The following is a 16,205-nucleotide window of genomic DNA, read 5'->3' as shown; positions in this document are numbered from 1 at the left end:
GCCGCCACCTTGAAGCAGCTGTGGTCAGGGCGCGCCCACGCAATGGGTTAGAGCAAGAGCGCCCCTCCTTGTATCATGTCAAAGCGGAAAGACGCCACCGTCGGATGAATTTTATTAATGGTCTTACGACTGACTTTTATGGGCAGCGTTTTGACACCCAACATGATATCGGGTCTGCCAGTGTTGACGGTAATTTGTCAGGACCGTATGCCACCTTTCGTGCCGATTCCCTCATTCTCTCATTCCTCATTCCCATCAACAAGCCTCCGGGTACCTCACGGATATGCAATTACCGCCCCTTGACGTTACTCAACAGCGATAGAAAGATCTTTACCTTGCTGTTGGTTGCGTGGCTTAAAAGGACAGCTCAGGACGTGATTTCCTCCATTCAGACTCTTTAAGGGACGTGCCAATACCATCCGCTCTGTCCTCTGCCACTGTCGGGACGTAATCGCTCTTGCTCACGATCGTCTTATTCCTTGACTTTTGGCAGCTCTTGACTTCAATCAGGCGTTCGTTCGAGTCGATAACGACTTCCTGGAAGGGGTGCTCCGCAGTATGAGCTACTCTGACACTACCGTCGATGTCGTAATGCATCTCGTTCATGGAGCCACGTTTCGTGTGCTCTACAATGCTCGTCCTACTCCTCGCATCTCGATCCTTGGATCAGTGCGTCAAGGTGGCCCGCTCTCTGCACTGTTGTGTGCATTCGCCGTGGAACCGTTGCTATGCGGCTTCCGTCAGCGCCTCTCTGGTATGTCTCTCGGTGGCCATGTTTTCAGCTGCACTGCATACGCAGACGATCTCGTCATCGTTCTTCGTAGCGGTGTGTAGGTTAGGGAGTCACTGGCATGGGTTATCACCTACGACGAAGCTTCTGGTAGCTGCCTTAACGTCCGCAAATTGATCGCCTTGCGGGGCTTCCTGCGACAGTGCTGCTCCTTTGCCTGTAGCTGATGCTGTCCGATGCTTAGGACTTGATTTCGCAAGAGATCTGCGGCGGACAATTGCCCTCAATTGCAGACATCTACTTTCCCAACTACGAGCTGGGCTCTTAGATCACCGTTTACGAGCACTCTATCTTCTGCAACGCACACAGTACGTAAATGTATTTTTAGCGTCACGTATTCCTCAGGTGGCACAGAGACTTTCTATTCCGCCATCCATGGCCCGCCGCATGCTAGCGGCACTGGGTTCGTTTGTTTGCCACGGCTTGCTATTCAAGATAAGGTACGAAGCCCTCATCCTCCCGCGGTGCAGGGGCGGTTTAAGTGTGTATCATATGCCTGACAGAGCAGTAGCGCCGTAGTACTGCGTGCCTTACTAGCCTTTTGCTGGAGGCCTTTGCACCACCGTCTCTCGCAGCACCTACCCAACATTCGCAAGTCCCGCCGCCCTTCTTTTACTTCCACCATTTGTTCCTTGAACTGAGCTACGTCCGTACTGTGATACTGTAGCGCAATTGACATCCACTATGGCGATCTATGGTTTCCTTCAGCGGCACGAGTCACCGGAAGTGGCTGAGGGGAAGCTTTCCCAAGTCGACTGGCGTGCCGTTTGGCTATCGGTGTGCGTTCCTTATCTCGACACTGACATCCAGTCTGCATGGTACCTTACTGGGAAACAAGTATGCCGGTCACGCTTTCACAGGATTCACCTCCCAGACACTCGGTTGTGTGTCGACTGCGATGTTATGGACACAGACAAGCACCGCCTGGAGATCGGCGAGAGGTGTTGCTTGTTTCTTGGTGCGACAAATGTAGTCCTAATTACCCGTACGACTCCTTATCAGATACCTACTTAACTGCTCCTCTTTCTGGACGTGGGATACTTCCAACAAGCGAAGACAACCCTGTGAGGTGGATTTGTAGACATGTAGCACACTACTAGTTTGGTGATGATCTAACATTACATGTCGGGATTGATCTATGAGTTCTTGAATATCTTATTTGTATCTGTCAGTTGGTATGGAGAAATTGAGATTTGGAGGATTTCTTTATATAGTTTTGCGTGATTAAGTCCTGACGCTATGCAAACCTGTCATTTAGTTACGTGCGATCTGCGATCTGTTATGTGTTACTTTCAGATAATAAATCTTTTTTTCTGATTACCGTTAAAATTTAATGACGATAAATATTTGAGATCATTTGGAATAATGTTTTAATAACTATGTAGATGACGTGACGTCATTCGTTCACTCTTAGAAAAAAAAAGTGTGTTAATTGTGCGGTTATGAACGGTCAGTGTCGGGATCAGTCATTACTATTCCAGAAATAAATGATTGGACGATGTTCAATTGCAATTATTCCAAAAATAATTGATTGGACGATGTTCAATTGCACTTCAGTGCGCCATCTTCAGGCCGTAGTTGATGCTGAAGGGGTTAACACGATCCATATGTACGCAGTATCAGTAGCCAACATAACTGGTTTACGCAGACTATCTGTAATCTTTGGTGCAAGCACTCCAACAATGGATAGTCGGATAGTTTTTACAAGAGTCATGATGTTCTGGAAGGTACTGACTGGGATGTGGAGCCATGCTGATTCCAGGGCTGTAGCCAGCTGCGCGAGGTTTCCAGGCTGAGGATCCATGGCATAAACAGCCCGACGAAGGTAATTCCTTAGATTTTAGATTGGTTTAAATCCGGGGAGTTTGGTGGCCAAGTGAGTACGATAAACTCATCCTGGTGTCTTGCGAACCACGCACGTGCACTGCAAGCTGTGTGTCACGTTGCAGTTGTCCTACTGGTAGACGCCATCGTGCCGAGAAAAAAAAAACTGCATGTAGGGTTGGACATCTTCCAAAAGGATAGATGCGTACTTGTGTCGACCCATTGTGTCTCCCAGAATGACGAGATCACTCAGGGAATGCCACGAAAAGACTCTCCAGACAATAATGCATGCAGGACGTTTACTTACCAAAGGCCATTTCACCGATGGCGCATAAAATGTAATTTATCCGAAAAGTTCATGTGTCACCAAGCAGTGGAATTCCAGCCTTCGTCGCCGATGAACGGCATTCAGCGTGGGTGCATAAACCACGTGGCTGCTGAGGATACCCATATGCAGCAACGTTCGCCAAACGGTCGTTGAAGAGACACATTAGGTTGCCCCTGGTTGCCCCTTGGTTCTTCTGGGCGGTCAGTTGCTCAACAGATGCACGTCTATTCGTATACATCTCTGCAGCCATCGTTCACCACTGTCATAATGACCCGTGGTGAACCACAGTAATCTCGGCACCGGTTTTGCGTGCCGCCATTTTCCCATGCGTTGCATACTTTAACCACGGCAGCACGCAAACGGTTTACAAACTTTGTCGCTTAGGAAATGCTTTCGCCCTTGGCCCGAAAGTCAATTATCATGTCCTTTTGGACGTCAGGTAAATCGATCAGCTTCCGCATTGCGACAACGACTGCACTGTTTCCACGCCGTTATCGTCCTGGTCGCTCTGTCTTTTCACCGGACTGACAAAGTGTCTGAGTGTTTGAAGGCGTAGCACGCAGTGCGTGTCCTACCGTTGAAGTGTTGGAGAATTTGTGAACAGGACTGTGTGGTTGTCTTGGCGTTTAGGAGTTGTCCTCTAGACAGCCATCATACTCATCGTGGTGCTGAGCAGTGCTCTATTTCTTCGACCTAACGACATACTTTGCATACCCTCCACTGTTAGTGCTGCCACCTGCAGTCTGTGAGTGGTTATCGCACGTTGACGTCAACATAGGCTGTGGTCACATTAATGTGACTACACCACGCGCGCGCGTTTGTGTGTGTGTGCGTGTGTGCACACCCGCTAGTGCGTATGCGACGATACTCACAATTCCTCGATGCAGTGGGCCGCTGTGAGGACCCAGCTCTCGTCGAGTAACGATGCACCGCAAACGTAGAGGTCATCTGGCTTCTCGAGGATGGCAGCCTGTGGGAAAGAATACGTACTTCTGTACTTCAGTTAGAAAATCTCAGTTTTTACGCAAATACAGTTGAGCGGTTTATTTCAAAAACAGGACAAATCTAAAATTGACATTTTTAGGAATAAAAAAATCTTCCTCCATTTGAAATGAAGCAAGGAAAACGTTCAAACGACGTTCGTAGGGTGTTAAATAGATACACCTTCTTCACTAACGTTCGTTTTCAGTTAATTCTTAAGGAACATTTTTACTTTGGATTGGTCCGGTATTTATAGAAAATTCAGAAAAATAAAAGCTCTAATATTTTTCAATGGACTAACTCATTCTGTTCTCACAGTATTGTCTGAGAGTATATTACAATGGCCGGCCGGGTGGCCGAGCGGTTCTAGGCGCTACAGTCTGGAACAGCGCGACCACTACGGTCGCAGGTTCGAATCCTGCCTCGGGCATGGATGTGTGAGATGTCCATAGGTTAGTTAGATTTAAGTAGTTCTAAGTTCTAGGGGACTGATGACCTCAGAAGTTAAGTCCCATAGTGCACAGAGCCATTTGAACCATTTTATATTACAATGAAGACAAGACTATTACTTTCTTTAAAACAAACTGAAAACAGAGGTTGAGTTATTCGTATTGTTGCCATAATTAGCTGTTATGCATCCTCGCACCCATCGCTGTTATCACCATCATCATCATCATCATAAACAACATCCACGTCCAACTTCTTCTTTGCCTTGCTATTTTCATCCTGGGTACCATAAAGGAGATCCTTGTAGAAGTCCCTGGTTTCTTCTTCCATTAAATGCATCTCATTACAAAGATCTGTGACTTTAGCTGGCAAAATACCTGAGTCTTGTCGTACAACTTAGGTAAATTCAAAGTAGTATGTTTCGTAGTGGGACTTCTCTTAACAATGATACGCATATTCGCTAGGAAAAAGTAGTGCTAAACAAAACCTATATTTCACATCATTGCGATTCATTTGTACCTGCTGCTGTCTGAGTGTAGATTGAGGCATTTTCAAAGAGAATGACTCAGTAGCATTTTTAATGTCAACAAAATCATATCTCATTCTTTTGAGTTGGAATAGATGAGGTAATGTACGGGCTTCAACAGTTTTCGTCACCCAGCTTCTGCAGTCCTTGTCTTCTGGTCGTCATGCCCTATAAGTGAGAGGTCTTGATCATTTGGTAAATAGTTGTGTCCACATACTGGTAACAAATATGTGATACTGTTGTAGAACTTCAAGATGTTCACTTGACTTAACGAGAAGTGAACCCATAAATTTATTTCTGTTCTGTCCAAGACACCCCACCACCAAGCAGAACAAGCTCATCTCTTCGATTTCTTGATGGAACGTTTTTTATGTAGTTCAGAAACATGGATATGACTTCATTATGACCTTTCCTTCCTCCATGATCAAGATAGCGGTAAACTGAAACTAAGTCATCAGCTAGACTGAGAATCACAAGGACATTGTACCATAATTGCAAGGTCATCAGGGGAAACTTTTGAATGAAATGAAATTAATTACTCTTACTGGTCCTGTGTTTTGCTTTCAGAATACAGTTTCGTTTCATCTTACAAAAGCTTCTGTTCTTTTCAAGTGCAATGTCTTTTGCGCTACTTATTGAATCTTCTCAAGAACTCTTTCCTCACTTTTTATTTTGCCTCTCAGTGAATCACGTGTGGTAGATGTATGAGACCTGTGATATCAAAAATGTGTGTTAAAAGTTTTATACACTGTACAGCAGATCTTATATAGAATATTAACGTGGTACTTGTGTAAAAATTAAAGATGCATATCGCTTATGGTCAAATCGTTTTGGCAGGTGTATTATATTTGGCTTATCAAGGAGAGCGCAGTGTGACTGTGTCATTTTACAGGACTTTATATAATATTCAGTCAGCTGAACCGGCTCAGATACCATTTTTGGTCTTTTTATCTTTTGGAGACTGCCTATACAATACGACATTATTCTTGATTCTATACAATCAGTGCTTGGTTATTCCATGAAAACTAAGGAATGGTTCTTTACAAATTGGAATATCCCTACCTTCAATTTGCAACGTGTAGGAAAATGCAGCCGAATGATTATGACGTCCTTCTTTTTCTGAAATTCTCTGAATGAGGTGCCTCGCGTAGTGTGCAGTCCAGCAAGATGAGAATAGTAACCATACGAATCCTAGACTTGTCCGGCTTTTGTAGAAATCGCAAGGGACTAGTCTACTTTTTGTAGAAGAACAAGATTTTCTAATGGATATTTCTTTGGACCTAAATGGCTTTTGCCGAAACAAATTCCACCATGAAATAGATGTGGTTAAAGAGAAGATCAAGGCGACATTAGCTCAAAATGTTGCTTTTGGACTTGCCCCTCAGTTGCATAACATGTCGATACTAAGGGGTGCAAAGTGCAACATAAAGTCGCTCAGGATGTCTGTGACAAATTACATGAATATTGACGTACTTATTGACTCTTTCTGGCCGCTAATAACAACTGTCCACTTTTTGTTAAAGCTCTTATTTACGTTTTTCGGGCATAGTCCACGGTCAGAGTATCATAAAGAAGAACTTAATATAGAGTATCGTGTCAGTTTAACAGTTCAGCGGTCATTTCTTGAAATATGAATAACTCCTGTGGGTTGCCAATACCCCAGGCGATTAAAGAAAACCTGCTCGCTTCATTTAAATACCGGTACGTAAAAAGATGGCTATAAACCCAACTTTCATCTCGTCCTGGATTCCCACAGAGGTGACATTAACAGAATAACTCTACGTCGTCAGCCTTAGTACTGACCATCACCATGACTGCAATCCACAGGAAGAGCAATACCAGAGATATTGGCACATTTCATCGCAGCCACTAAGTCTAGAACGCAACGCAGGTTCCCTGGTTCAGAGGAAAGCACTGTAGTGTTGCCATGGCTATTTGCTGTGTGCACCGGCGGCTTGAAGAAAAGGGTCACCGCCGACTACCACAGATTTTAATAGCGGATAATAGGGGGCAACTGTACGGCATATCACACACCATTTTAATGCAAGGCAGGCTTACGGTGCGCGTCATACAGTAGTTGTGTCAGCGCTATCGTTTCCCTCCTGCATCTGTTGCATTCGGGGAAGTCCGCGTGGCAAGAACGACAGTCCACAAGCCTCCATATGGGTTCTGATTCCTATAATTTACTTGTCGTGATATTTTCACAAGTGGGAGGAAGCAGTATGTTGACCGACTGTTCTTGCAATAACGCCCACCAAATTTCAGTCACAAACGTCTCCGTGATGCGGAACGCCTCTCGTCTAGCGTCTGCGACTGCAGTTTGTTGAGCACCTCCGTAACACTTTCGCGCTTATTAAGCCATCGCGTGACGAAATGCTCCGCTCTTCTTGGATCTTATCTGCCTCTTCTAATAGTCCGACATGATTAGAGTCCTAGACCGTTGAGCAGTACTTAAGAATCGGTTAAGCGACTACTTAGTAAATCACTTCTTCCGTAGACGAATTACATTTTCTTAAGGTTCTTCCAATGAGTCCCAGCCTGTATCTGATCAGCGGCACTAGTCACCGAAAGTGGCTGTTTTATCTAATCATTAGACTGAAGGTCGCACAAGACGGTCATTCCTAGATATCGCACGTTTCTTAGCGTTTGCATTGATAGATCGCCAATAACGTAACCAAATCACAAAGCATCTTTTTTCCTCTTTATACGCAACACGCTAATTTATATAGGTTCAGGATAAACCGCCATTCCTTGTAGCAATCGTCAATCCTTGAGCGGTCTTCCTGCTCTTTGCTCGTATTCTGGCGTTCCAAACTTCTCATGGACAACAGCGTCGTGTGAGAACAGCCTCATGAAAATTTGACGTCATCCACCTGACAATTAACGTACAGGGTGATTCGAAATTAATGGCATAAAAATAAAGTATCCCTGTGACTACAGTAATGATTTTATTTCGTAAATACACATATGGACTCAAAGGTTAACTCTCACAGTTCCTATGGACATTCATAGATGTTCAATTTGGGCTCCATTTGTGATACGCTATATGTCCATCCGGCAGTGCATATCATCTCAGACCCGTTCCAAGGTAGCGCGATCGGCGGAGTTTACGAGCCGTAGCTGTTGTAAATCCTGCGGAAATAAGAGTACGTAAACCATGTCCTTCAAAATGGTTCAAATGGATCTGACCACTGTGGGACTGAACGTCTATGGTCATCAGTCCCCTAGAACTTAGAACTACTTAAACCTAACTAACCTAAGGACATCACACAACACCCAGTCATCACGAGGCAGAGAAAATCCCTGACCCCGCCGCGAATCGAACCCGAGAACCCGGGCGTGGGAAGCGAGAACGCTACCGCACGACCACGAGCTGCGGACCAAACCATGTCCTTCACACATCCCCAAAACTTTGTTTGAGGCCAGGCAACCTGGGGAGCCACAACGTGAACGGTACATCACTCTACCCAGGACGACCAATCAAGTGCTGTGGAAGATGTTCGTTGAGGTGAACTACGTACGAGGTTATGCCAGTTTGGTGAGGCTCCGTCCTCAAATAATGAAGCCAGGTTCTTCTTTTGTCGACTGAGACAACTACCAGAGAAAAAGCGTATCGAAATAGGTTACACCTATAACGGAATATTCTATGAAGAAGAAAGGACCAAACACTCTGCGGTTGGTTGTGGTGCAGAGAACATTAAGTATCGGAGAATCACGTTCATGTTCCAGAGAGGCATGCTGGTTCTATGTACCCCATTTTCTCAAATTATGCTTGCTCACTCTGGCACGTAAATGAAATGTGGCTTCGTCAGAGAACACAAGCCTGTCTGCGAAACCATCCACTTGCAGCCTTGCTTGAAAATCAATGCGAAGTTGTCTCAGTTTTGTTTTTTAGACTGGTTTTAGCTCCTGTGACATTTGAATCCTGCAGACACTTGCGCAATACATGCCACACTGTTGATTCTGAAACATTCACTTCTCTACTGGCACTATGATAGAATTTTCTGGGACTTCTTTCGTAGATCGTACTCCACTCACGACACATGACCACTCTGTGGTTTTTTCCTTGCATACACATCTTGTCAACTCGAATTTATTTGCCTGCCTAGCAACGCTGTGACGGTGCGATGCCACTTTCGCAAGCTTGGTCCTAAACTGTCTTTGAAGAACCATTATTGGTGATGTTTTTGAGTATTCTGTGGCACAACATTTCTTTCCTATCGCGGATGCCACAATTTTGAATACTGACGTCAGCGATGAACAACAAAGACGACTTTCCATTGTTTCATTGTTGACAACCTACACTTTGATACTTAAACCGTCGGTGTGTATGTGACTATCTGGAATAAGGTCATTCCTATAATCACAGTAATACTTTCTTTTTACCCCATTCATTTTGAATCACCCTGTGTAATGTAAGCATTAACTGGTCAATTTGGGGTACTCCAGAAATTATATTTCTTGTTTTATCTAAAGTGGAGTTCCAAATCCAGTTACAAAGCAACTGCGATACTCATTAACTCTTTATTGTACTCACTAAATGACAGTGCGGAATTGCATCTATTCTCATCCTAAGTCGACCAACACGACGTAAAACCTGGGCGCCGTTTACTTCGGCACTCTTGATCTCGTGGCCTAACGGGGCAAGCTCAGTTTCGCAAAGTGGCTGTTGCAGGAAAAGGTGTTGGTTTTTGTTAAGGAGATTTTCGTTGTCCAAAAACGTCGTAACGTGGAGCGTAAAACATGTTCCATAACTTTACAGCAGACTGCCGTCAGCGATATTAACCTACAATTAACGGCATTTGTCCGAAGATCCTGCATGAAAATGGGATGGCCCGCGTTTTTTATTTCAGAAGCTTGATATCCTCGTTGCTCCAGCGATCTGCGACAAAACGCTGCTAGAGTGGGAGTTATTTCGCATAACCTGTATAGAATCTCACAGGCATATGATCTGCTTCTAATGTCTTTCCACTGTTGAGCGATTTTAGTTGATATTCCATTCCGCTATCACTTTTCTCAGTTTCTGGTATTTTGGGGTTCGCACAGTGACTGAAAGGAGCAGCCGTAATACGATCTTCCATGCTAAAAGAATTTCAGGTGATCGAATTCAGTATTTTGCCGTTCTCTCTGTCATCTTCCGATTAGGTCCTAGTGAGTTCACAGAGGGATTGAACAGACAGTTTTGATCCGTTTACTCTGTTACCTAAGACAAAACTTCTAGAGATTATCCATCAAATCGATAAGCAAAATTTTACAGTCGAATTCATTGACCGCTTCTCGTAGACTTCTCACTATTATCATTTTTTGCTTCGAAGAAAGGAAGGAGGGACGGAAGATTATGGTTTAATGTCCCGTCGACATCAAGATCATTAGAGACGGAGCACACGTTCAAATTCTTTCAAGGATGAGGAAGGAAATTAGCCGTGCCCTTTTTAAAGGGACCATCTCGGCTTTTACCTGTAGCGATTTGGGGAAATACAGAAAAAGTGCAGGCCGGGGTGACCGAGCGGTTCTAGGCGCTACAGTCTGGAACCGCGCAACCGCTACGGTCGCAGGTTCGAACCCTGCCTCGGACATGGATGTGTGTGATGTCCTTAGGTTAGTTAGGTTTAAGTAGTTCTAAGTTCTAGGGGACTGATGACCTCAGAAGTTAAGTCCCATAGTCCTCAGGGCCATTTGAACCATTTTTTGAACAGAAAAAGTAAATCAGAGTGGTCGGACTCGTATTTGTAACGTCGTTCCCCCAAACGCGTGTCCAGTGTGCTAAGCACTTCGACACCTGGTTCGGTCATTTTGGCTTCGATCAATTTTTGCTTCGCACCAAGGCTTTGCCTTCGCTTAAATGTGTAATGCAGTACTATTGACCAATGAACCACAGCGGTTTTTTTCCCACTCCGTCACAACCTTACATGGGATATATAAAACATTACAACATCTGCATCTACGTGTGTACTCTGCAAACTATCGTGAACTGTATGGCAGAGGCTACGACCCACTGTGGTTTCTTCCCGTTCCATTCACGTATTGAACGTGGTAAGAATGACTATTTGAATACCTCTCTGCGTGCTGTAATTATTCTAATCTTGTCCTCACGATCTCTATGTGAGCGATAGGTAGGGGGTTGTAGTATATTCGCAGAACCCATTTCTTAAACTCGGTTCTTGAAACTTTGTTAGCAGACCTTGTCGGGATTGTTTAAGTCTATTTTCAAGAGTCTGCCAGTTCAGGGTCTTCGGCATTTCTGTAACACTTTACCACGGGTCAAACAAACAAACAAGCTAGTGACCATTAGTACTGCCCTTTTCTACCTACGTTCAACGTTCCCTCTTAGTCCCATCTGATACGGGTCACACGCTCTTGAGCAGTATTCTAGGACGGGTCGCACGAGTGATTTGTAAGCAATCTCCTTTGTAGAGTTATTGAGCTTCCCCAGTATTCTACCACTAAACCGAGGTGTAGCGCCTGCTTTACCTACGACTGAGACTGTGTGATCATTCCCTATAGCTACAAAGTGTTACACCTAGGTATTTTTATGACCTGACCGATTCCAGATGTGACTTATTGATATTGTAGATTACTGCGTTTTTAAAACTGCGCGATTCTAAATTTCTAAAAGTTTAAAGAAAATTGGCAATCTTTGCACCACTTTTAAATCCTATTAACATCGGGATAAATATTTATGCAGCTTCTTTCACGCTCTTCTTTATTATAGACAACTCTATCATATGCAAAAAGTCTTAGGATACTATTAATATTGTCCGCAAGGTCATTAACGCACATCATGAACAGCAAGGATTCTGACACACTTCCCTGGGGCACATCTGATTATGACTCTCCATCCAAGATACGATGCTGCGATCTTTCTACCAAAAAGTTCTTAATCCAGTCACATATTTCATTAGATGCCCTATTTTATTGAAATTTTGATAATAATCGTGGGTGTGGTATTGAGTCAAATGCTTCTCGGAAATCAAAGGATGCTGCATGTATCTGACTACCTTGATCCAAGGCTTTCACTATGTCGTGTGAGAAAACCTCGCGTTGAATTTCACATGATGGGTGTTTTCGGAATCCATGCTGGGTGGCATGTTGGAAGTCATTCTGTTCAAGATACCTCATTATGTGTGAGCTCAGAATATGTTCTAAGATTCTACAAGAAATCGATGTCAAGGGTATTGGACGGTGGTATCGTGGATCACTTCTATTGCCCTTCTTGTAGACGAGTGTGAGCTGTACTTTCTTCTAACTACTGGGTACGGTTTTTTGTTCGAGGGATCTGCAATAGATTATACTTAGAAGAGGGTTCTAACTCAGCCGCAAATTTTTTGCAGAATCTTATAGGGATTCCAATCGGGCCGTAGAGCTTTGTTCAATTTTGACGACTTCAGCCGTTTCTTAATAGCACTGACACTAATACTGATTTCACACATCTTCTCAGTGGTACGAGGATAAATTGGGGCAATTCTCTTGGATCTTCCTTTGTAAAAAAACTTTTGAAAACAGAGTTAAGCATTTCAGCATCTGCTTTGCAGCAGCCCTTCATTCCAGTTCCCGTCTCATTCACTAGGGATTGGACATTAACTTTGGTGTCACTAAGAGTCTTTACATACAACCAGAATTTCTTTGGGTTTTGTAAAAGGTTATTTGACAATTTTCTGCTACACCTGCAGTCACTGAAGACCTCACTCATTGCTCTCTCACACAGCCAAACGAGTTTCATTCAGCATTTCTTTATCTATAATTCTTTGCTTTGTTTTACATCTATTATGCAGTAGTTTCTGTTTCTTTAGAAGTTTATTTACAGTGACAGTATACCATGGACGGTCCCTCCCATGATGAACTGTTCTGCTGGGTATATATCTATCCATTCTTTTAAACATGAGTTCTAGTTCCTCTACATTTTTCCGCCGTGTACTGAAAGTTTTAAGTTCCTGATTGAGATATGGCACTACAGAATTTTTATCTAGTTTACTAAACATATATATATTTCTGCTTTGCTAAACATATATATGCTTCTGGTTACTTTAGTTGTTCTTTATTCTTTGGTATTTAGTGTTGCCACAACTGCGTCATGGTCTCTGATACCAGTTTTGATTTGGACATCCTCAAAAAGGTCAGCTCTATCTGTTGCCATTAGATCCAATATATTTCCATCATGAATGGGGTTCCGCACTACCTGTTCTAGTCGTTTTCCTAACGTTTCACAGGATGTCTTATCACTACCACTACTAACAGAACTGTAATTTTACCAGTTGACTGTTGGATGATTAAAGTCTCCACCAATGATTACAGTATGATTGGGGAACTTACGTATAAGCGAACTGAGGTGTCCCCTACGGTTTTCGGTTACATTAACAGATGAGTCTGGTAAACGATAGAAGGATCCATTTATCATTTTATGCCCAGTTCTGGTACTGTGTCTTACCCAAACATTCTCAGATGCAGTTTTCATTTCTGTTCCGGTGGATATTAAGTCTCTTGTACCACAAGAAATACACCACTTCCATTTCCTATTAGCCTATTGGTATACAATTAAATTTCCCCAAAAATCTCAGTGCTATCAATTTCAGGTTTCAACCAGCTTTCTTTACCTAGCATTATATGAGCTTCACTGTTTTCCAGAAGCACTTCAAACTTCGGTACTTTGTTCGAATGCTTCGACCGGTAACCTCTATGATTTTGGTACTCTCACCTGTTCGAGGTATTTCTTTCGATCCTAGACTGATACTTATGGGTTTCCTACTGCTATTGTTATCTGGATTGGATGGAGAGTAGCCTAATCTAAAAAAACCTTTGTGTTCATCCCACACACTGTTAGCTACCTGGGCAGCAGCCCGGCAGTAGCGCTCACCTGAACCACTTAGTGGGACCCTACTGATCTCAGCCCTATGGTGCAAGTCCAGGAAGTCGCAGCCTACCTTGTCACAGAAACTTCGAAGTCACTGATTCAGTCCCTCCACTTGACCCATCACTTCTGGACACTCTGCTACAAATTGTGAGCTTCGTTGAAACTCTGTGCGCAAGGCTGGTCTCCCCAACCCTCCTTGCCAGTCGCTGGAATGATCCAAGTACGACCTCGGAGCACAGGCATCATTTATTCCGACATGCACCACGATCCGCAGTTGGTTTCACACTGTACCCTCAATGGCAGCATGAATAGCTTCTATAAGATGTTAAATGTGGCCCCAAGGCATACACACTGAGTGCTCCTCGTATTCTTATCTGTCCCTTTTGGAATATAACACAGCAGTGATTGATTGTGGCATGGATTCAACTTCACAGGTTTCCAAAGGTATGTGGCACCAGATGTTTACGCACAGGTCACGCAACTTCCTTAAACCGAAACGCATTCTTCAGATTAGGCGAATTTGGTGGTCAAAACGTCCACTATAAAGTTCCTCCAACCAGTGTAACATTATTATGATCTCGTGACACGGACAGTTATCCTGTTGGAAAATATCATCGCCGTCGGGGAAGATATCAAGCACGAAAGTATGTAGATGGTTCTGGGTACATTCTAAGACAAAAAAAAAAAAACACTCACGAAGAAATTACCAGAATAGGACGGAAATCGGTAGACGAAATGTACAGACAAACAAATGGTTACTATTTCAGAAAAATTTGATGATTTATTCATGACAAAAAGTTTCACAAAAGTGAGAAAGTCAGCTGGCGTTCACCTCTGTATCTTATGTAAACAGTAATTCGGCTCGTCGGTCATTGATAGAGTTGTTGGATTTGCTCTTGATGGATATCAAGCCAAATTCTGTCCAATTGGCACGTAAGACCGTCAAAATCCCGAGCTGGTCGGAGCAGCCTGACCATAATGCTCCGAATATTCTCAGTTGGAGAGAGATCCGGCGACCTTGCTGACCAAAGCAGGGTTTGACAAGCAGGAAGACAAGCTGCAGAAACTGTGGGCATGATCGGACGGGAATTGTCCTTCTGAAGTGTAAGTCCAGGACAGCTTGCCATGAAGGGCAACAAATGGGGCGTAGAATATCATCGACGTACGGCTCTGCTGTAAGGGTGCCGTAGGTGACAATAAAGGTGACCTGCTGTGAAAAGAGATAGCACACCATCGCTCGTGATTGTCGGGCCGTATACGAGCGACACTCAGGTCGGTATCTCACTAATGCACAGGGCGTCTCCAGACACGTCTGCATTTCATTGGCTGGAACAGAATTGTTTTTGATTTTGAGTCTAGCTTCTAAATGAGCCCCGATGACCAGCGATGTACAGGAGAACATGGGAAGGCACCGTATTGTCCGAGTGAGAAGCAAAAGAAAAAACAGTAAAGAATCTGACTGTTAGGCGTCGCCTCCGGAAGTGGTCCGGGCAGCGCTCATCGCTCTTTACGTTGGAGCTCAGTATATCTCAGCGTTTCTTGACTGGGATCGTTTTATGTTACTGATATTCTTTCGACTGATCCATATTTAGTCTGTCTACTTCATACTCTAGAGATCAGCTTAGTTTACACTGTTCATTGTAGCCACTTTGTGATTACATAGTTCTCCTCACGGCCAATGGATTCGTATTTCAATACTATTCGCGAATGCGCAGTTCTTCATATATCCACTCTCGTATAGGCTGAAATTTACGGATCTAATGCCTTCTGACATTGGATCTGATGTACGTACCTAAGACCTTTCGAAAAGCACACTGCAATAGAACGGAAACGTGACCCTATGTCACCGTAGTGGACTATACTCTTGCATGACGTTTCAAGTCCGGTCCTCATTCTAGTATACTGGAGTGACTCTCATTCCCAGATTGCTATACTGTGTTGCTACGCTATATGATGGAGGAGGAGCGAACGGAGGTTAATATACAATATGTTCCAGAACCAAGATGAAATAATAAAATTGGAAGGCCAAGAAGGAATTTGTCGGATTAAAAAGAGTGTAAGACAGGGATGTAGTCCTTCGCTCCTTCTATTCAACCTGTAGAGTGAGAAAGCAATGACGGAAAGATGTTAAATTTCAAGGCGAAAGGACATCTCCGTGAAGATTCACTGATGACAGTGCTATCCTTAGTGAAAGTGAACAATAATTAAGGAGCTGCTGACTGACATGAATAGTCTAAAGAGTACAAAATATGGATTGAGAGTAAATCGAAGAAAGACGAAGGTAATGAGGAGAAGCAGAGATCAGAACAGCGAGATACTCAACTTTAGGATTGGTGATCATGAAGTACACTACTGGCCATTAAAATTGCTTCACCAAGATAAAATGCAAATGATAAACGGCTATTCATTGGACAAATATATTATACTAAAACTGACATGTGATTACATTTTCACGTAATTT

General features: G+C 43.6%; 1 protein-coding gene across 1 annotated transcript in view; it reads right to left on the bottom strand.

Annotated features, from left to right (window-relative positions):
* The window catches only part of LOC126174788 (tryptase beta-2-like), a 401,540-nt gene that overhangs the window by 30,037 nt on the left and 355,298 nt on the right, over positions 1-16,205 (bottom strand). The window contains exon 5 of the mRNA XM_049921154.1: positions 3,815-3,912. Coding sequence (XP_049777111.1) covers positions 3,815-3,912 — 98 coding nt within the window. The remainder of the gene's footprint in view (positions 1-3,814; positions 3,913-16,205) is intronic.

The sequence above is a fragment of the Schistocerca cancellata genome, chromosome 3, assembly GCF_023864275.1.
Source record: "Schistocerca cancellata isolate TAMUIC-IGC-003103 chromosome 3, iqSchCanc2.1, whole genome shotgun sequence".
Lineage (NCBI taxonomy): Eukaryota > Metazoa > Arthropoda > Insecta > Orthoptera > Acrididae > Schistocerca > Schistocerca cancellata.
This window is presented reverse-complemented; position numbering and strand designations above follow the sequence as displayed.